This window comes from Lagenorhynchus albirostris, chromosome 10, assembly GCF_949774975.1.
Source record: "Lagenorhynchus albirostris chromosome 10, mLagAlb1.1, whole genome shotgun sequence".
NCBI classification, from domain to species: domain Eukaryota; kingdom Metazoa; phylum Chordata; class Mammalia; order Artiodactyla; family Delphinidae; genus Lagenorhynchus; species Lagenorhynchus albirostris.
The window spans coordinates 94,204,868-94,225,854 of record NC_083104.1 but is presented as its reverse complement, the minus strand read 5'-3'; the positions used below and the strand labels follow the sequence as shown (position 1 = coordinate 94,225,854).

General features: G+C 46.3%; 1 protein-coding gene and 1 long non-coding RNA gene across 2 annotated transcripts; both read right to left on the bottom strand.

Moving 5' to 3' along the window:
- Positions 1-256: 256 nt before the first annotated feature.
- LOC132528240 (ras association domain-containing protein 3) lies at positions 257-1,778 on the bottom strand. Its single transcript, XM_060164277.1, has 2 exons — positions 1,541-1,778; positions 257-1,270 (listed from the first exon to the last, which is right to left on the bottom strand). Exons 1-2 carry the CDS (start codon positions 1,647-1,649, stop codon positions 672-674), a joined length of 708 nt encoding a protein of 235 aa, XP_060020260.1. The 5' UTR covers positions 1,650-1,778; the 3' UTR covers positions 257-671.
- Positions 1,779-3,463: 1,685 nt separating this feature from the next.
- LOC132527694 (uncharacterized) lies at positions 3,464-20,903 on the bottom strand. The gene is made up of 5 exons (XR_009543049.1): positions 20,413-20,903; positions 19,698-20,169; positions 17,611-17,738; positions 15,344-15,421; positions 3,464-3,659 (listed from the first exon to the last, which is right to left on the bottom strand). It is a non-coding gene; the product is annotated as an uncharacterized LOC132527694 (long non-coding RNA).
- Between the last annotated feature and the right edge of the window lie 84 nt (positions 20,904-20,987).

Here is a 20,987-nt window from a genome sequence, read left to right as displayed (position 1 = left end):
ACTTAAAAAATTTCATTCTGATTTTGCTAACTCTTGTGCCTGAGGGCTTGTTTCCTTGTATGTTCTGAGATATATTTATTGTGTGCTCATATTCCTTGGAAATCTATCTCTGATAATTTTTTGAGGCTTGGATTTAAAATACATTTATCAGAGAAGAGTTGTACTTATTTTTCCCAGGTATAATTTACTACCCTGGCCTACATTAGACCAAAATTTCAGGTAGGATTTTTTTTTTTTTTTAGTTTCAACATGACCAGTATTCAGATAGATTCCTCGTTAAGCTTTTAAAAAATCATTTGCACAACCTTAAGCTTAACATCATCATCACATAATTAAAATAACTAAAACAAAATAAGAGAAAAGGGGAAAAAAACCCCAGAGTCCATGCTTCAAAACACTCTAGAATGCTCCAGATGAGACTACAGGTTCACAGCTTGCCAAGAGGTAACACCGCAGTGCCTTAACAGAACAAGCTTGCAGAATCCCTTACAGAGGATGCCCAAGGTGCAGGATGCTGCGTGACCGGTTTGGGGAACTAGATCTAGAGATTTTTAAAGGGGAGAGGCCCTAGCATCATGGGGCAAGAAAACCGCCCTCCGACAAGAGACACACTGGCTGCTGGTTTGCACGCAGGTCCCGCACTGTCCCCAAGGGGCAGGGAGCCCCACGCTTTACCCGGGTTTCCAGGCCTCGCTGAGGGCTTCTTCCAGCTTGTGTCTGTAGGCCGCGTAGCGCTCCTTCAGGTTCTGTAGCTGCTCATCTTCTTCCTTATCCAAGATCCGCAAGAAATTCTGTAGCTCTGGCAGGCTGAAGGCTTCCCACTCTCCAAATTCATGTTCACGGAGAACAAAACTGAGTGTGTCTGTCCTGGGCCCTGCTACCAAACGCAGAAAGAGTGGATGTTCCCGGTCTGAGAGCTTGCAGGCGTAGACTTGATCTTCCCTGTGACAACGCTTATAAAGTGCAAACTTGGTAGGGCTCTCGGTCACAAGAAACTTCTTGAGCAGGGCCTCGATCACTTCCCCGACAGTGTTTGTGCTGCTGATGTGGAGTGTATTCATACAGCCATTGCTACTGGGAGCAAGTTTTCCAGAAGTCTGTGAAGGTTTGCAGAGTTCCATCTGTACTTTAATGAAGTCAGTGTAAATCCCATTTGAATTCAAGGTCATCTTCAACTTGTCTGTGACCGCTAAGTTGTATTTATGAACTTTCTCTTTGATTTCCTCTTTGCTGAGGTAATTGTGGGTTTCCTTATCTTTCTCCACATCCTTAATGAATATACTGGCATTAGGGGTCTGAAACAAACATGTGGATCAAAGTTGTGCGTACTTCACTCAACTGAATATCTGGACAGGAAGCAAACAGCAGACACTGCAAGTGGAGGGTCAAGGCACAGGATTCAACACAGGATATGCGCCCGCTTGGAGCTGCATCCTTGTCCCCAGGTGGGGCATCGCCTCTTAAAAGGAAAAGAAGGCTTCCTCTCTCCACCCCGTCAGTCTCCGTGCCCACAAGGAAAGAGAATGGGAGCAGTGACTTTGCTGGCCGGCGCGGGGCTTGCCCTGGGGCGCTCTCCTGAAGAAGGAGGTCCTGGCGGTGAAGAAGAAGTCCTCGGCGTCCTCCTCCAGGCTGCTGTAGCCGCTGCTCATGCTGCTGGTCCCGTCGCGCGCGGGCCGCCTCCCCGGGGAGCTGGCGGCCAGGCAGGGAGTGTCGCGCCCGCCCGCCCCGCGAGGTTCCCGGCGCGCGGCCCCGAGCCGCCGGCGGGCCGTCCTGCTGCAGCTGCGGCCGCCGCTCAATTCGGCCGTCCGCGCCCCTCCAGGTAGGATTTTTTTGGAGGACCAGGTAAAGTGAATTCATCAGTAAGTCCAATTTATCCCCTATCTTAGGTCTGGTTTCCCCAGAAACAGACCCTGAGATGTGATCTGAGTGCAAGTAGTTTATTTTGGAGGTGATTTCAGGTAGCCCCAGTAGGGGAGGGTGGGATTAGACAAGAAAAGGAAGTGGATAAGGTGCATTAATGAGGATGAGTTACCCTTGGACAACTGGGGCCCAATTCCACTAAGGTCCTCTGGGAGGCGGTATAGAATATACGTTAGATTTGCTTGATGAGAGAGGTGAGGAAATTGGGGTATTTCTCTACCAAATTGCAATCGTCATTGGTTGAGGACTGCTCCCCCTGGGGCAGTAGGTCCCTACCTTCCAGCCATTCAGAGGGAGTGTGCTCCTGCAGCCAGGGAAAGTCCTCAGGGAGATAGTCACACTCCTTTGTACAAGAGGGAGTTTCCCTCTTAGGTTCCTTTCCATCCAGAAAACTCAAGTATTGATAGAACCTCCAACATGAACATGCTTCTTTGTCTCATCGTTAGTCTGTGATCCTGTGATGATTAATTTTGTGTGCCAACTTGACTGGGCCCTGGGGGCCCAGATATTTGGTCAAACATTATTCTGGGTGTGTTTCTGTGAGGGTGTTTTGGAATGAGATCCACATTTGAATCAGTGGACTGAGCAAAGTAGGTTGCCCTCCCCAATGTGGGTGGGCCTCATCCAATCAGTTGGAAACCTGAATAGAACAAAAAGGCTGACCCTTCTGCCAGTGAAAGGGAACTCTCTGTCTAACTGTTTTGTGTTTGGACATTGGTCTTTTCCTGCCTCCAGACTCAAACTGAAACTTGGCTCTTCCTGGGTCTACGTCTGCCAGCTTTCAGACTGGAATTTATGCTATTGGCTTTCCTGAGTCTCCAGCCTGCTGACTACAGATCTTGGGACTTCTCAACTGCCATCACCTTGTGAATTGATTCCTTATAATAAATCGCTCTCTCTCTCTCTCTCTCTCTCCCTCTGATTCTGTCTCTCTGGAGAACCCTGACTAATACAGCTCCCGTGACACAAGCTGAATATGAGCCCCCTAATTTTGATTTATTTCCCCACCTGGTAAGAGCTATGTTCTTCAAGTTATCTATGAAGTAAACACATTACAGAGACAATGTTCCTCAGGGTCCAAGGTCAGTCCGATCATAAATCAAGAAAAGGATGTTCCTCCTTTGAGCACAGCTCTGGTTTTACTCTTTAGGAAGTCTAAGCTCCCCTCTTACTGTACAGAGAAGCAGTGGGCCCTCTGCTGTCCTTCAGATCCTGCAGGCAGGTTCAAAGAAGCATTTAAAAGTTTCTCTTTTTTGTCATTGTATCATGATGGTGCCCAGTCTGATCATTTTGTTCTTTCCAGTTTTCCCGTGGACATCAGGGTGAGGAATATTGCCCCGTTTAAGCCATAATAAATGTGTGAAAAATGCAGGAGTTAGAATTGTCTTAAATTAGGCCAACTCAGAGAGGACAGTCCTATTGAACTAAAATCGGGACTTCTTTAGAATTATAGAGCCATTGAGTTTGTTTCTTTTATGTAAAAATTGGAGCCAATCAGTGGCGGATTTATTTTAATCCATTTTTATTACAAATGAGCCATAAAATGTGAAAATAGATAAAGAGGTGTACAATATTCAGCACTGGCGGGATGGAGCCAAAGGGGAGCTGCTGGAGAACAGTAGTGCGTGAACAGGCCGCCAGAGCCTTGCTTTAATCCAAGAGGTACAGGGAAATCAGGGCCAGGACAAGGTGAGAACCAAACCAAGAAATGGAGAAGAGGCCAGGAGACCACCTCCATGCTGCAGAAGAAGCAACAAAAGGAGGCGAGGGGAAGTCTGGAGGATTTTCCTTACCTGGAGGCCTGGGGACTGTGCTAGGGGCTGGGGTGTGATGGGCAGGTCAGTATCTGGGCAGCCTGCCCTCCCCGTTGTCTGACATTGACTAATCCACTCATTCATTCAACAGATATTTATCAAGCACTTGTTCCTCGCCAGGCCCTGGGGATACAACAGCGCACAAGACACTCCCTGCCCTCATGGGAAGGGGGCAGTTGGCCAATAAACAGACACGTGAAAATGCCAGCAGAGGCTGTGGAGAACCACAAAACAAGGTTAGAGGGATGGGAATGCGGTGGCCTGGGTGCATTTGCCATTCTTTGTGGAGAGTTCAGGAATGCGGACTCTGATGGTGCTTAGCAGAGACTTAGAGAAAAAAGGGAGCAGGCTCTCTAGACCTTTGTAGGAAGAGTGCTTCAGGCAGAAACATTATGGACCTTAACTCCGAGACCTGGAAGGGGCCCAGAATCTTATATTGGGCTCCAGCGCCTACACAATTGGCCTAGCTCACAAAGCATTGGTCATGGCCTCAACGATACCTGATTAGAATGAGATGCTTACCTTCTTTAAAACAGTTTTTAAAAATTTTATTCTAAGATTGGGATAGAAAAAATATTTGTAGCTTTCAAATTAATTGGCCCTGCAAATGGATTCAGGTGGAACGAGGCTGGCTGGGGCACTCAGAAAAGGCTTTCCTGACCAAGTGACATTTCAGATGAGACCTAAAGGATGAGGGAGAGTCAGCCTGGGGTTCAGGGAAGGGCTGAGTCGGCCGTGCAGAGGGAACAGTGCGTCAAAGGCCCTGAGGAGGCCGGCTGATTTTGTTTTTTAAATTAATTTTTGTTGGAGTATAGTTGCTTTACAATGTTGTGTTAGTTTCTACTGTACAGCAAAATGAATCAGCCATATATATACTCATATCCCCTCCCTTTTGGACTTCCTTCCCATTTAGTTCACCATAGTGCATTAAGTAGAGTTCCCTGTGCTATACAGTGGGTTCTCATTAGTTATCTATTTTCTACATAGTATCAATAATGTATATGCATCAGTCCTAATCTCCCAATTCCTCCCACCCCCCCTTTCCCCCTTGGTATCCATACATTTGTTCTCTACGTCTGTGTCTCTATTTCTGCTTTGCAAACAGGATCATCTATACCATTTTTCTAGATTCCACATATATGCATTAATATACAATATTTGTTTTTCTCTTTCTGACTTACTACACTCTGTATGACAGTCTCTAGGTCCATCCATGTCTCCACAAATGACCAAATTTCATTCCTTTTTATGGCTGAGTAATATTCCATTGTATATATGCGCCACATCTTCTTTGTCCGTTCCTCTGAGGATGGACATTTAGGTTGCTTCCATGACCTGGCTACTGTAAATAGTGCTGCTGTGGACATTGGGGTGCATGTGTCTTTTTGAATGATGGTTTTCTCTGAGTATATCTGGATGATTTTGAAGATCTCATTTCCAAGGTGATACTCTATAGCCTTGAGTCTCCAAGCACGGGTGGGGGGCACCATCTCCTTAGTGTAAACCAAAGCTGTTAGCCTGGCCGCGCTGCAGGCATTCTGGGGTGTCTTCTGTCCCGGTGCCCCAGGCTGCTATCCAGGTCCTGTTTATATATTAGACTCTGGTCCTTGAATTTTTAACCCCACCCCCACCCCCCTTATGGCTCCTAATGTGCGTCTATCTCCCTTGGGTTCTGAGGGCAACTGGCCTGCTGGCCCTGAATTCCTGTTCTCTTGCTTCATTGCCAGGCTTGGCCAGGTTTATTCAGTGACATCTGGAAAATGACTTTCCTGCCCCGTGTTTTAGCTTTTTCAAACTACGTGCTATTCTGTCATCTCACAACTGCACTGTGATCGCCTCGGTTGCAAAAATAAAAAAGTTTAAGATCCATCCTTTGAAGAAAATATTATATAATCATATTTCCTTTCATATTAGATGTTGGTGGGGAACTAAAAGTGTAATGAGAGGTGTATGCAGTTTTTGGGAAAACTGATACACGGACATTCTCATAATAGTTACATTTGGAAAGGATTTTCCACATTAAAACATCACCCCTGTGTCCTCTAAATAATTTCCTGTGTAGTTAAAGTAAGATCAAATTTTCCAAAAGCCTCAGTCCATACCCAGCTTCTCAGCATCTGTAGGAAGATAGTCATTGTACAGAGAGGCACATCTGTATTAGTGTTTCCTTGCTCCTGTCACTCATCACAGCAGGATTTACTTGGCCCCTCCTCTCCTCTCCAAGCTTCAGTTGGGCCCCCTTTGTGCTCACCCCCAGACTTCGCCCAGTCCAGACTCTGGAACTGGAGCTGTCCTTGGAAGACCCTAGGCTCGTCAGCCTTCTCTTGACCCCAAACTCACTCCAGCTACTGACGCATTTCTTTGCTCTTCTTTCCAACAAAACTCTCAGAAGGTTGTTGATACCAGTTGTCTCCAATTCCTTTCCTCCCTTTATCTCTTGAACCTGTTCTAGTCAGGCTTTCATCCCACCATGGCCTTGAACTGCTCACGTCAAGGTCACCAGCCAAATCTGATGGGTGCTGCGCAGTCCTCATCTTACTTGACCTCTCAGCAGCTGACTGTTCTCTCTGCTGTGAACCCCTTTCCTGGCTTGGCCTCTGGACCACCATTCTCTCAGGCTTCTCCTCCTGCCGCCCTTGTCCCTCTCTGCTGGTTCCTCCTCTTCTATGGATCCCCAACCAATGGAATATATTCCAAGACTCAGTCCTAGGACTTCTCCTCTCCTCCTTCTGCATTCAGTCCCTAAGTAATATCTTTGGTCATGTGGCTTTAAATATATTGTGAAAACTACTGAATTCATATTTCAGTTGGGACCTCTCCTCTGAACTCCAGACTCATTCATCCAACTGCTGACTTGATGTTTCCACTTGGATATTACAAGATATCTCAAATTTAACATAGGCACAGCTAAGCTCTGATTCCACCTTGCAAATCCAGCTCTTTCTGCAGTGTGAATAATGGCCCCCCAAGTAGGTCCATGTCCGAATCCCTAGAATTCTGAACATGTCACCTTACATAGCAAAAGGGACTTTGCAGATGTGATCAAGTTACGAATCTTGAGATGGTGAGATTATCCTGGATTATGTGGGTGGGGCTAATGTCATCACAAGAGTCCTATAAGATAGAGGCAGGAGGATCAGAGTTACAGAGAGAAAAAGGAGATATGACAGCAGAACCAGAGGTTGGAATGATGTGCTTTGAAGGTGCAGGAAAGGACCATGAGCAAAGGAAGGCAGGCAGCCTCTAGAACCTGGAAAAGGCCAAGAAATGTATTCTCCCCAAAGCCTCCAGAAGGAACATAACCCTCCCAACACCTTGACCTTAGACTTCTGATCTCAAGAACTGTAAGGGAGTAAATTTATGTTTGAAGCCACTAAGTCTGTGGCAATTCGTTACAGCAGCAACAGGAAACTAATACATACAGGCTTCTCCATGCCAGGAAAGGGCGGCTCCATCCTCTCTAGTGTCCTAGACTCCAGGGGACAGTAGAGTTGTCTCTGTTTTTTCTCTCACTCACTCACACCCCACATCCAATCCAGCAGCAAATGCTATTGGCTCTACCTTCAAAATATATCCAAAGTCCAACAACTTTTCACAACCACCACCAGTCCCATTTTGATCTAAACCATCGTCACCTCTTTATCGCAAGTATCTCTGAATGAGTCTTCCTAACCCTTCCCCCGCTACCCCCTTTGCTCATCTACGGTCGATTCCACTTAGCTGCTAGAGCTAGCAGGTTAAAACATAAGCTAGAGCTTAGCATTACTTTCAAAAAACCTTCAATGGCTTCCCACCTCCAGTGGAATAAAAGTCCAAGTCTTCACCAAGCCCTGTAAGGGCCTTCGCAACCTGGCCCCTGGACACCTCTCTGAGCTCATTTTCTGTCACTAATTCCTTGCTCACTCTGCTCCAATCACACCAGCATGCAGTGGATGGTGGGAGGGGCCACCCAGAACCTTCAAGAACTGAGGACTTAGCGCTGGGTGTGCTGCTGGCTGACAGCCCACAGGCATTGAGGATGCCTCGGAGGAGGAGAGATGGCTCCCCCATCCCATCCCGCCCCTTTCCCATGGCAGCCACGGCTGATGGACACCAGGGTGTGAGAGCTCAGCCCCTTCTGCTCAATGTGGGGCAGCTCTGAAGGGCCATCCTATCTCCAGAACTCCCCGTTGGTGGTCTGAGGCGTTTGTTGAGACCATCACAGCTCTTCCTCTTCTTCTGCCCAGGCTTGCTTCCTGGCCCTCCCTTCCCTTCTATAGGTTGACCCCAAGAGCGTTCCCTAATAAACAACCTGTGTGCTAATCCCCAACTCAGACACTGTTCCCTGGGGAACCCGACCTGGGAAACCCATCTCTGCTATTCCTCCAATGCCCCAAGTACCCTTTTGCCTCAGGGCTTTTGCAGTTACTGTTCCTTCTGCTTGTAAATCTCTTCTCCCAGATGTTTGCACAGCCTGCTCCCTCACTGCTTTCAAGTCTCAGCTCACGTGTCCCATAGCGAGCGGCCCTTCCTGACTCCCTTATGTAAAATAGCAGGCGTCACCATCAACATTTCTATCCCCGAGTCGGCTGAACTGTTTTCTATGTTATTTATCAGTATTTGTTAGCTACTTGTTTATTTGTTTTCTCTCTTTATACTCTGCCTCCATAAGGGCAAGGACTTCATCTGTCTTGTTCATGGCTATTTCGGTGCTAACGAGAATAGTGGCCGCCACACAGCAGGCCAGTGCTGGTCTTGCTCTGACCTGGCTCTAGTCATTGGCCATTGTCACATTCCCTGTGGGTTTCCATCTTGAACCCTTTGATCCCTTGATTCTGAGTCAAGGACATAAGCCATGAGGCTGTTTTTTTTTTTTTTCTAACTTTTAAAAAAAATTAATTGGTTTATTTTTGGCTGAGTTGGGTCTCTGTTGCTGCGCGCGGGCTTTCTCTAGTTGTGGCGAGCGGGGGCTACTCTTCATTGCGGTGCGCGGGCTTCTCGTTGCGGTGGCTTCTCTTGTTTCGGAGCACAGGCTCTAGGTGCGTGGCTTCAGTAGTTGTGGTGTGTGAGCTCAGTAGTTGTGGCTCGCGGGCTCTAGGGCGCAGGCTCAGTAGTTGTGGTGCACGGGCTTAGTTGCTCCATGGCATGTGGGATCTTCCCGGACCAGAGCTCGAACCAGTGTCCCCTGCATTGGCAGGCGGATTGTTAACCACTGTGCCACCAGGGAAGTCCAGCCATGAAACCTTATATCCTGGAGAGTTAGAGCGGGAATCCCACCTCTAACTCTCCAGATGCCATTGTATTATCAATTAGTGGACCCCCCCCCCAAAAAAAATCCAAGTTCTCATTCTCATCAATGTCCCGTCCATGGTCTGGGCATCCTCCCTGAAAGCCATGTCCAACCTATGAGCACAGCCTGATCTTCAGCCTCAAAGAGGCACTGGACGTCAGTGTCACTGCTACAGGAAAAGAAGTTTGCATTTGGACCAGGAGGGCCTGGGTTTGCAGCAGCCCAACTCTGTCACTTACAGTGGAAAACACTCGGCAAGGCACCCACTTCCCTGTGCTCCAGCTTCCGCCCTCGGATAGCAGGCAGTGACGTCAGCCTTACAGAGTGGCTGTCAACAACACGTAAAGACGTGAAAAACTCATGGAAGGGTCTGGCACATGGCTGGCAGTCAGCAAATTTCTCTCAACTGTACTGAAATCCTCTGAAACCGCTGCCCCATTGTGTTCAGTGGAGTAGCACAACGTGCCCAGCAGGGAACTTTCAGACCGGGTGGCTCTATGTGCAACATAAAGTGTTTCCCAAGGGAACACGTTCAGCATTACGTGAAATTCCATGATCATTTCAAACATATTGGAACAATACAACAATAATCTGTGCAGCAAAATTACGTTGTCAGCCAAGTATAGGAGGTCCAGGCATTGTCTCAGGTACAGGAAAGCATGGCTTCAACATCCAAAAGGTAGCCTTTAATGAACAGGTGACACTAAAGCACTATGAATAGACGGATTTCCCTCTGCCATCCTCACCTTTGCCATATTGACTGGAAACATTTACCCCAACGCTTGCCAAATTCACAGAAGTTTTTCTAGTTCCCACTACTTTGCTACTCAAAAGGAAAGGAATGATGGCTTCCGCGGTAGGGTGTGGTATATTTAACAGAGTGCTGAAAGCAAGTTCAACACAAATGACCAATGTTGGCAGACTGCACAGTTCTTGAGTTATTTTTGTGATGGGCAATGTTTTTCTTTTTCATTCCATTTTCCTCCCTCTTGAGCTGGCTAATGATTTCCAGTGAACAGAACTGCATCCAGCACAAGCCAGTTAGCCCACATTGACTACCTACCGTCCATGAGAGGTGCTGTGCTGACACTCTTTATTTTCATGGACTCCCAGTCTAGTGAGGCTGGAACACGAAATGCAGTTGGGATGTTCATCTGTAATTTGTACTCTTGGTTTGGAAGTGGGTCATCCGTTCAGCACAGAGAATATGAAAATACACAATAAGGTTACCACAGCTTCTGAAGTCAGAGCCATCGTCTGTTGGGGAATCAAAACATGTGTAGACACATTATGAAAGTGTTTATGAAAGTGCTCATTCTTCTACATGACCAGGTGTGGAGTTTCCCTGTCCAACCTGGATGAGCCGTTTTATGCTGGCTTGACAGAACCTCAGGCATCATGTATATTTTCACTCCCTGCAGTCAGTGGGCTGTTACATTCACCACCAGCTACGTGTTCTTTGTGATACTGTCAGGAAGAATGTGTTCAAAGCCATTATTGATTACTGTTGAATCTGACAGACATGGTATCTCCACTCAACCCCCTTTATCCATCCCAATGGACGGGGGTGAGGAGTAGCCTTGAAGATGTGTTATGTGCACCCAAGAAGGCAGTCAGATTCCACCTTCAATATTCAGCCCATGATTGTTCAGAGAGTCCCAAATTCTTCCCGGGGCGCTGAGTACAGGAGTCAAAGGGAACATGTGAGTCAGTGAATATTTTCCAAAAGAAGCCTTGGCACTGAATCTCCAGATTTCATTTTTAAAAAGTATTACATGCTCATGGTAAAAAAAATTAAATAATACACAGTGAAGAGTGAGTCTCCCTCAGCCACTGGCCCCCTAGTTCTCTGCCCCAGAGGCAGCTACTCTTACCACTTTTTCACGTGTCCTTCCAGGCAGAGTCTATGCATATAAGAGGAGCTTTGATTTCTGAAATGCAGTTTTATACGTCAGCTGAAGTGGTTCATAAGACGCCTTTTCCAAATAACTCTCCATGGTAACATAACTTTGGAAAACACACAACACACACTCGCACAGACATGCACAAGCATACATGCAGTCATTCTCTTAAGCATAAAATGGAGGGGAAATGATGCAACAGAAAGTGACTAGAAAATATATTACAGTAAACTACAGTGGTTAGTGACTCTCAGATGGTTCCAGACAGCTTTTTGCACAGAAATAGCCCAGCGAGAAAACTCCAGCCTACTCAGACTACAGAACAAATCCCAGGAACTTGCTTTTATGCGACCTTCCCCGTGAAGTTCAAGTCTAAACACATCAGAGCTTGGCAGGGCTGCAGGGGGTACATTAGCTGACAGACGAAACATTCTAGTTCCTGAGGCTCCCCTTGCTTCTTCCCTCTGAACCTGTAGATTCTTCTAGATTGCACCTGTTCCCCCCACCCCCCGACTCCCAACAACACGCAGAAACGGAGAGCCCCTCGAGTTTCTCTGGGTCACGCAGTTGAATAAAAACCCAACTCACTCTCACGCTCTGAAGGAAAGGGGGAAAACAACCTGGTAAGTAGAAAGTTAAGATATATAGGTACATGTTTGGCAGAAATAAGAAAAATTGTTCTATCTACCAGACTATTCTGGAGCTAAGTGATGGGAAGTGTTGTTCAAACTGGGAAGGTGTATTTGTCTTCCGAGTGGAGGTGCCTGACTGGGAGTGATACAGAGTAACTGTATAAGATATTGTTCCAGAGACTTTCCGTACTGAAATGTGAATAAGGACATCGGTGGGCTAGCTTTTACCAAAGTACTAAACAGAATAAAAGAGCTGTCATAATTACCAGTAAAATCAGCCAGTCTATAGGAGCCTCATCAGAAGCCAACATTCTAGTATAGGAGCCATGTGGAAGCCAACAGAAAAGGTACCTTTCCACTGTATTGTGGAAATACTTGGGAGTGCAGGGGCTTACTCCTGGTTAAGGAAATAGTTACTTGTGGGTATGGTTTTGGGGGACCCTGGAAAGATCACTCGCTGAGAAAATAGTACCTCACCTGCCGGCTAGCACCTGAAAATCCTTTGCTAGTTGAGAAAGCCTTAAATTCCTAAATTAACAGAGCAAGGGTAACAAGCAAAGTCCCCTGAGAAGAACAGCAATCATAATAATACTCATTTCCTGAGCACTGACTTATGGTAAGTGCTTCACTTACATTCATATTCAGGACTTTATATGAATGATCTCCTTTAATCCCTGGGGTAGCTGGTCCCTAAGATGGCATCTCAATGACCCTTGCCTCTGCATATTCATGCCCTTGTGCAGTGCCCTTCCCTTGAACCTGGGCTGGCCCTGTGACTCACATGTAACTAGTAGAATAGAACAGAAGTGACACTCTGTGGCTTCCAAGCCTAGATTAGGAGAAGCCTTACAGATTCTGCCTCAGTCTCTTGGGATGGTCACTCTGGGGAAAGTCAACCATCATGTGAGAAATCCAATTCTTGGTGGGGAGGGGGGATAAATTAGGAGTTTGGGATTAACATACACACACTACTATATATAAAATAGGTAAAGAACAAGGACCTACTGTATAGCACAGGGAACTCTATTCAATATCTTATAATAACCTATAATGGAAAAGAATCTGAAAAAGAACATATATATATATGTAAAACTGAATCACTGCTGTACACTTCAAACTAACACAACATTGTAAATAATCTATACTTCAATTAAAAAAAAAAGAAATTCAATTCTGCTAAAACTGCCATGTTGTGAGGAAGCCCAAGCTAACTATGTGGGGTGGCTGAATGGAGAAAGAGATGCCCAGCCAGTCCTCAGCTATTCCAGCCACCCCATGCCAGGTACCAGGCATGTGAATGAAGAAGCCATCTTGGGCATCCAGCTCAAAGTAGCCATTGGGTGATTCCAGCCCCATCCAACATCTGACTACAACTATATTGAGACCCTAAGTGACAATTGCCCAGCTGAGCCCAGCCAATCCACAGAACTATTAGAAATAGTAATAAATTGGTGTTTTAAACCAGTACATTTTGGAGCATTTTGTTACACAGCAATAGATTACTGTAACAACCTCCGCATTTACTCCACAAATTTTGAATATCACAGTTAACTCTGTAACATCCATTTCGCTCTTTCTTCACTGTGCAATTTGAAGAACTGACCCCAGTCCAGGGGTAGCCCTGATTAGTCTATGTTAGTGGTTCTCAAAGAGAGGTCCAGCAGCTTCAGTGTTATCTCAGAACTTGTCAGAAAGGCAAATTCTCAGGCTCTTCTCTGGACCTATTGAATCAGAAACTCTGGCACTGAGTTTCTGTAGTTTAATAAATCCTCAGGTAATTCTGACGATGCCCAAGTTTGAGAACCACTGGTATGTATACCAATCATGGTAATCATGTCCCTACCTTGCTGGTAATTGGTTTAAGAACCCAGGCCTAAACCAATCAGCACATAGCATTCCCTTGGTATCAGTTATCAGTTCTTGGTCGAGGGCATTGCCCTCTCTGTCCTGCTGGCAGCCACCCTGATTGTGAAAGAAGCCAGTCTTAAGGTGCAGCTAACACTGAGGATGGAAGGCAGAGATGCAGAAGAAACCTGGGCCCCTGACACCAGGGTTCAGTCAGCCTGTCCCACCTTTGAACTTCCGATTATGTGGGTCAATATATCTCCTTTTGGCTAAACCTACTTGAGTTTGCTTTTAGGCTACCTGCAGCTGAAAACACACTACCAGGTACGGTGAGTGTTATGACCTGTATTGTACATAGGAGAGGTCAGGCAATTTGCAATAGTTTAGACAACTAGGAAGCAGAAGAGCGAGGATTCGAACCCAGGTCTCTTGGTTTTTTGTCAAAGCCCACCCTTATAATGAAGCCATGAAAGGGTGAGATTTGCACTTTTCCTGAGAGTAGAGGGTTTAAGGTTTGGTTTTGGTGGGTTAGGGTCTCGAGAATACATGAAGGGAGTGGGCGTCTGACAGAAGAATGGAGACCATGGGATGAGGAAAAGGCCCAGAGAGCAGAGAGGGAGATGCATAAAAGAGAGTTCCTGCTGAATTCTATTCAGGGCTGGCCTGTGCTCCGGTATTTCTTCATGTCCCTAAGTTGGAAGATGCCCTTTCTCTTCTCCTTTCCTCCCAAACAGACTGACGTATCATGTTGTTTTGCAAGAAAGAGCCTGGAAGACTGTAAAGCGAGCGTTCCTTTGAGGAGTAGGCCGAGTCGTCCAAGTAGTTCTATAAACTGCAGCCGCCCACATCATGCTACTCCAGAGACAGTTTATAATCACAAAAGGAACAATCTGCAGGATTCTAGTGGTCAATGCTGCTAAAACGTAGCAGCAGCAGACCTTTGCAAAGACGCATGAGCCATGACACGAATTCAGGATTTTTATAACCTTGGGGATCCCTGGGCCCCATGCCCCCTCCGTGGATGCCAACATTTGCGGGGGGCTCTCCCCTCTAGCCCACCACCCCGTCCACTCCCACTGTATTCCTGCCTCCTCTGGTCCCCCTCAGAGAGTGAGCAGGCTTTTAACCTGTAATCTGAAGCCCAGTACAGAGCAGTCCCGAGGTACCAGGCTGGCGCAGCTACAGGACATTTTCAGGCCAAATATGAAACAAGGCTTCAGAGGAACAAGGCAAACAAGTAGGTGACAAGTCTCCAACAAACATCTGAGTTGACAATAAGGGCGGACCATCCTTGATAAAAATTCTGATGGAGGACTTTGTTCTCTAACTGGTATCCTTTCCCAGTGCCAAAATAATGCCCTGCACACACAGAGTCTTTGGTAAATGCCTGCTGCTTCCCAGAGCAATCTGTTTCAAATTAGGAGAAAGTCCTCCATCAGAATTTTTACATCAGTTAGAGGACAGTTCTTCCAAAGATGTTTGGAAGCAACTATAAAACATGTCAACATGTGGAAAATACACTCAATTCTGTGCTAACACAAATTGTTTCTAGGTAGTGGGTGCTTATGTATTGATACATAAACTAATTGAATCCTCACGATGGCCCTGTGAAGTAGGTTCTGTTATTATCCCTTTTTACTGAGAAGGAAACTGAGGCACTCCCTTAAGTCATTTGCCCAAGGTCACACAGGATTCAAACCGCAGCAGCCTGGCTCTGGAGGCCACGTTCCTAACCAAGCCACAGGGAGGAACACAGACAGCAGTGGAGTTGATCCAGGCAGCTTCTTGGAGGCGGTAAGTTTTAACAAAGAATGATAGAGATTCAGGGCAATGTTGGCGGTAAATGAGAATGAGTTAGAGTTGAAAAAAGAAGAAAAATGCTCCCCTTTTTGCTATCCTATGTTACTTTTAGTGTTTGTAATGGGCACTCTTTAATGGAAGGTCTCTTCCTTAAACACTTACATTTTATTGTTCCATGAGTCCTGGGTCCTGGGGTGCCCGCATTCCAAGACTGAAGTGCTTTAGAACCAGAGTTACAGTCTGGAAAGGACAATAAAAGCACCAGGTTCACCCTCCTTATTTTATGCACAAAGAAACTAAAGCTCAAAGTGATTCTGCAGTGCCCAAACCAGCACGCCCAGCCTCCTGGCTCTCCGTGGAGGTCCTCACACCCTCCCTCACAGGACCACCTGGATGCCGCTGCCTGAGACAGGAGGAGGAGGGGGAGGGGAGGGGAGGGGAGGACGGGGAGGGGATGAGGGGGATGGGCATCTCTCGGAGGAAACTGGAGCCTAAGAAGCCAGTCCACAGCTGGGGAATTGTGAAACACAGTTACCTGCCTACCCAGGCCTGGGTAAGTCCAAGTTGGGGGCATGGGGATGAATCGCCAAAGTCCACTCAGAGTGGGGAGATGGGGGTCCTGGGATGGCTGACCTCTGGGCTTTGCTGCCTTTTACAGCGCCCCCTTCTGGCCCCATGCTGACTCGCTCCCTAGAAGAGGCCTCTGTCCCCTCGCGCCCCACCCTGGCTGCCACACGCATCTTGCTGGCCACTAGGGATGAGAGAGGAGCAAGTCCCGACTCTGCCCCGGGGCGGGGGGCCTACGGTGTCTTTGGAGAGACAAACTCATAAATGGACGAGTTCTGATTCTCTCCCTTTGCTGATCAGGAGTCGACTCTGCCCCTCATAAAACGCTGCAAACATAAGGTGGACGACTAGGTTATGTCATTTAGTCCTCACTGAACCCTAATAAAAAGTAATTTAGGATTTAACAGCTACCAAAGCATCATCTCGGGAGACTAGTCAGGAGTCACGGGGCCACTGGAGGAGCTGGCCCCTCAGATCCCAGCCTGGGTCCCCGGTCACTGCTGTGTGACCCGTGCAGTCGAATGTACAATTCTCAGGCTTCAGTGCTTCATCTGTAAACTGGAGGTGTAGAGTGGACATTTTTTTTTTAAAAACAGCTTTATTGAGATAGAGTTCAATGTACAATTTACCCATTTAAAATATGCCATTCAGTGGTTCTCATTACATTCACCAAGTTGTACAACCATAACCCAAATTGGTTTTTAGAATATTTTCATCACTCCAAAAAGAAACCCTGTAGAAATAGTAGAATTAGCTTTCACTCTTCATTTTCCCACACCTCCCAGCCCCAGGCAACTATCAGTCCCCTTTCTGTCTCTGTGGAGTTGCCTATTCTTGTGCAGTTGTGTATGTGTGTGGATAATATATACCAACATTTGGGGTGAAAGCATGGTGTGCCCTGTGTGTCTATTCTTGTGCAGTTGTGTGTGTGTATAATATATACAAACATTTGGGGTGGAAGCATGGTGTGCCCTGTGTGCCTATTCTTGTGCAGTTGTGTGTGTGTATAGTATATACAAACATTTGGGGTGAAAGTATGGTGTGCCCTGTGTGTCTATTCTCGTGCAGTTGTGTGTGTGTGTGTATAATATATACAAACATTTGGGGTGGAAGCATGGTGTGCCCTGTGTGCCTACTCTTCCTCCCACCTCCTTGAGATCTGAAGTCTTGCTTTGCTTGAGAAGAGGACGAGACACAAGGTTTCCATGGAAAGCTGAGAGGAGGCAAGAAAGGTTTTACACAAATAAAGCAGAATTTGGAAGGGATGTGAGCGTTCCCAAGGGCTTCGTCAGGATTTGGGTAGCCCAGCTTCCTGGGAAACCTGAAAAGCGGCTGAAATTTTTGAAAAGTGCTGCAGATGGTTGACTTGGTTGATTAAGAGTGAAATATCCTAGTTAATGATCGTGTCACAGAAAGAAGGGTGCAGAACTAAGCAGTAAGGAATTAGTTAAGGCCTAAACTTTTAGATGAATCTAAGGCTTGGACAGTGGGCTCCATGCCAGCACCAATCCTTTTATAGAAAGACGTCCAAAGAAAAATGTCAATAGTCACCATCACCCTGGGATTTACATGAAGGGCTGCTGTGGTATAACACTTATTTCCACTAGGTCCTCTATATTCCTCTAATACCTACTCTAATCTATACAGCAGCCATTCAGAGGATTATGTTCTTTTGCTGGGATACTGCATCATCTGTGCTGGTGCTCTGGGGCTGCTAGGGAGCAAGCTAAGGGAAATGGACTTGTTTGGGTGGTGGTGTAAGTAGGATTCCAGTTATTACACATGGACTACATTATGTTTCCATGCACGTATGGGTTTACAGTTTACAAAACATGTTCACGTTTGGCCTCATTGATCCTTACCAAGTGCTCTCAGTTGGGCAGGGTCTCTATTCTTTGGAGTCAGAACCCTTGGGCTTGAATCTGGAGTCACCGCTTGGTAGCTGGGTACTCTCGGGCAAGTTATTTCAACTCTGCCTTCATTTCCTCATCTGTAAAATAGAGATCATTACAGTTCGTACTTCCTAGGGATGCGATGAAGATTCAGTGAGCATGTAAAGGCTTTAGTGTAAGACAGTAAACAAATGCTCTATAATTATTCCCATTATCATTATTATTGCTGTTATTATTATTTTAGAAATGTGGCACTCAGGATTGGCAAGGTTAAATGGCTTCCCGAGAAGCAAGTGGTAAGGCTGGTAAGGGGGCTAAGCCCAGGACTCCTGACTCATCATATTAGTGGTTGTGAAACTATCTGCCTGTAAAAACTGGTCTTTAGCAACCAGACCAAGATATTGTGCTGTCCAAACAAAATAATCATGGCTTTATTAATTGGCAGGAAGAAGTTAATAGACTTTTCTCCATCTTTCACTTTTTCTCTTAGAGTTTCCTTAAACTTTGTGGACTTGCTACTGATTTGCCTCCTACCACTTGCTGGTGTTCATAGCCAAGCAAAGGCATTCACATAAATATTAATGCAGAAAACCCAGATCTCACTGGCCATGCTTGGTTCAACAGCTACATTCTTTTTCCATGAACCCCTGACCTTTTGATTTAATTGCATACATGCATCAGAAGCAGACCTTCTGCAGGTACACCTCTCCTGGGTTGTAGGAAGCAAGTAGATAAGTCAGTAATTTGCAGCATTTCACAAAGAACATATTGTTCAGTAGAGAACACGATGCCTTCTAGGTCCACCCACCCTGAACAAGACTGAGGGCCACCGACTGTGCCCAGACATCCCTTCTCGACCTCGAATTCTACCAAATGTAGACTTACTTTTTGCACTTCCTGGAACCACTCAAATTTCAGATCAAGCTAGTATATAGCTCTGTTTAGTCTGTAGCCTGTGTTTTATTTTCACGAACATTGTAACCAACACTGTTGAATGCCAATCAACAACCATTTCCAGACTCCTTCTTCCTTGCCGGCCTCCTACCAGAGGGGCTGAAACAGTTAAATATTCCCTTTTGCAACCTCTTGCTACCATGTGACCTAGTCCTGGCCTATGAGACATAAGAGGATTTCTGTGGGAAGGGTGGAAGATCTTTCTCCCCGATTAAAAAGAGACAGACATATGAGAAGAGCCCTTTTTGTGCATCTCTTTTTGCTTTGGATGCTGCTGTGTGAGGATGTGATGCCTGGAGCTGTGGCAGCCACATTGTGATCAGGCAACCCCAAGGGTGAAGTTGGGGGCTAACACACAGAGGAAGGTAAGAGTGAAAAGATGAAGGGTTAAGCTGCCAACCAATCCTGAGAATCACCTATTTCTAGACTTCAGTAATAAAAGTCATGAAGTATAAGTCACTGTTAGTTTTATGTTACTTGCAGTTGAAAGCATCCAACTGATACAAATGTAAAAAAAAAAAATTCTAAGTGCTCTCATGGGTTCACTGAATATCTTGATTCCCCCAGGCTTCCATCTTTTCCCCACGAAGTCTTACCACTGAGATTTTCAAGATAGCAATTCTTCAGGTTTGAGAGAGATACTGCCTGTTACAGTGCCTCTGGGAATGCTGTGAGGTTCATGCAAACCATAAACTAGTATAAAAGTAAAAGAGAACTAGTGGAAAATACTTCTGTGCTGGGCAGACACTGACTTTCAGGCTGAGGGACAAGAGGCCGCTAAGCAGTTTTTCTCCTGGGGGAATGTGTATTGTGGAGTCTGAGTCTGAGACGGCTGAGGAGGAAAGTTTTTAAAAAACTTTTCCTGAAAGACAGTAAGTGCAGAAACCACACACTGAGCTGAGGCTGTGAGTGCAGCTCCTGGGCTTAATAAGCTGACTTGAAACTTCAGAATCATGTACAACGGATCCGGGTTTACCGAAGCACAGACTGCATGCAAAAAAAAAAAAGATTAAACTGAAAGGAATAGTTAGGATCTTGCAAAATGTGAGCATGTATCAACTTCTTACTCCTGCGTGTTGGCCTAAAAATAGTTCTCTACATACCTGCGAAATGTGAAAGAGCAGCAGCTCACTGCTCCCTGTGTGTTAGAAATGCCTGGGCTCAGACTCTGTGGGTGACAGTGGCCACCACGATCCCTTGCCGGTGTCTTAGTCTGATCCTCCAGCGGAAACTGCAGAACTAAGGTAGAGACATGGCTGCCAGCACACTGAACGGTGGTGAGATTCTACTGTGGAATGCCAGGGGTTTAGATTCCAGAGACAAAGCTGTTCCTAAAAATGTCTTGCTTTAAAACAATTTTCTTACTTTTAAAGAAATCAAAGACCCATGGCAAAGAACAGGTTTTTAGTTTGTCTGCACATCACAGATGCGAAAGTGGGATTGAGGTGAGAAGGCAGATGGGTGACCAGCATCTGGGACACCATTTTCACACGAAGACTGGGTTTGCAGATCATGTAGGGCCTTTGAGAAACTTGATGGCTCCCCCTCAAACCTAGGCAGTTTTTATGTGACTCTCTAACTTGAGTTAAGATTCACGGTTGGGGGCTTCCCTGGTGGCGCAGTGGTTGAGAGTCCGCCTGCTGATGCAGGGGACACGGGTTCGTGCCCTGGTCCGGGAAGATCCCACATGCCGCGGAGCAGCTGCGCCCGTGAGCCATGGCCGCTGAGCCTGCGCATCCGGAGCCTGTGCTCCGCAACGGGAGAGGCCACAACAGTGAGAGGCCCGCGTTCTGAAAACAAACAAACAAACAAACAAACAAAAAAAAAGATTCACGGTTGGAGAAAATGGTATCTAAAATTAATTTCCAGGCTTTCATTTACCCACTTTCCCAACACATTCCTTTGCTTTCCTCTCGAGCAGACGTCTGTCCCGTGGAAGGTCAGCTTCTGCAGGAAACTCAGAAGAGCCCAACTTTTCAGAGGTGGCACGTTTGCTGAACAGGTCCGGGGGCAGAAGCGTGGAGGACCCGCCCAGGACCCTTCCTCTGGCTGCTACCTTAGGTACTTGCTCTGGAGTCTTCCTTCCAGGCTTTTCCAAAGTGGAACTCTCCCATCCTAAGACTTAGGGCATGTGCTGGCTGCTCTTCCACACGTGAAGTTGGTTTGAGAGAAAAAGCAGAGGTGTGAGGCGCCGGAAGGTGAGTTCTGATGGCATTTTCGTTTTGCTCTTCCTGAACTTTGATCGTGTAAGCCAAGAAAAGCAAATTCTTTGCTCAAGCTAGTCTGATTTGGATTTTATCACCTGTAACCTGAATCTTCAGCAGTTTTTAAAAACTTGCGTATAAACCTCATTTCCCCTCAAGCAAGGAGTTAAAGCACTTTACACGAGCATG

Coding starts and splice junctions, on each gene's coding strand:
- LOC132528240 (XM_060164277.1), bottom strand. CDS start 1,649: ATGAGCAGCGGCTACAGCAGCCTGGAGGAGGACGCCGAGGACTTCTTC. Junction 1,271..1,540: donor CAAGCCCCGCGCCGGCCAGC/AAAGTCACTGCT, acceptor GTATATTCATTA/AGGATGTGGAGAAAGATAAG.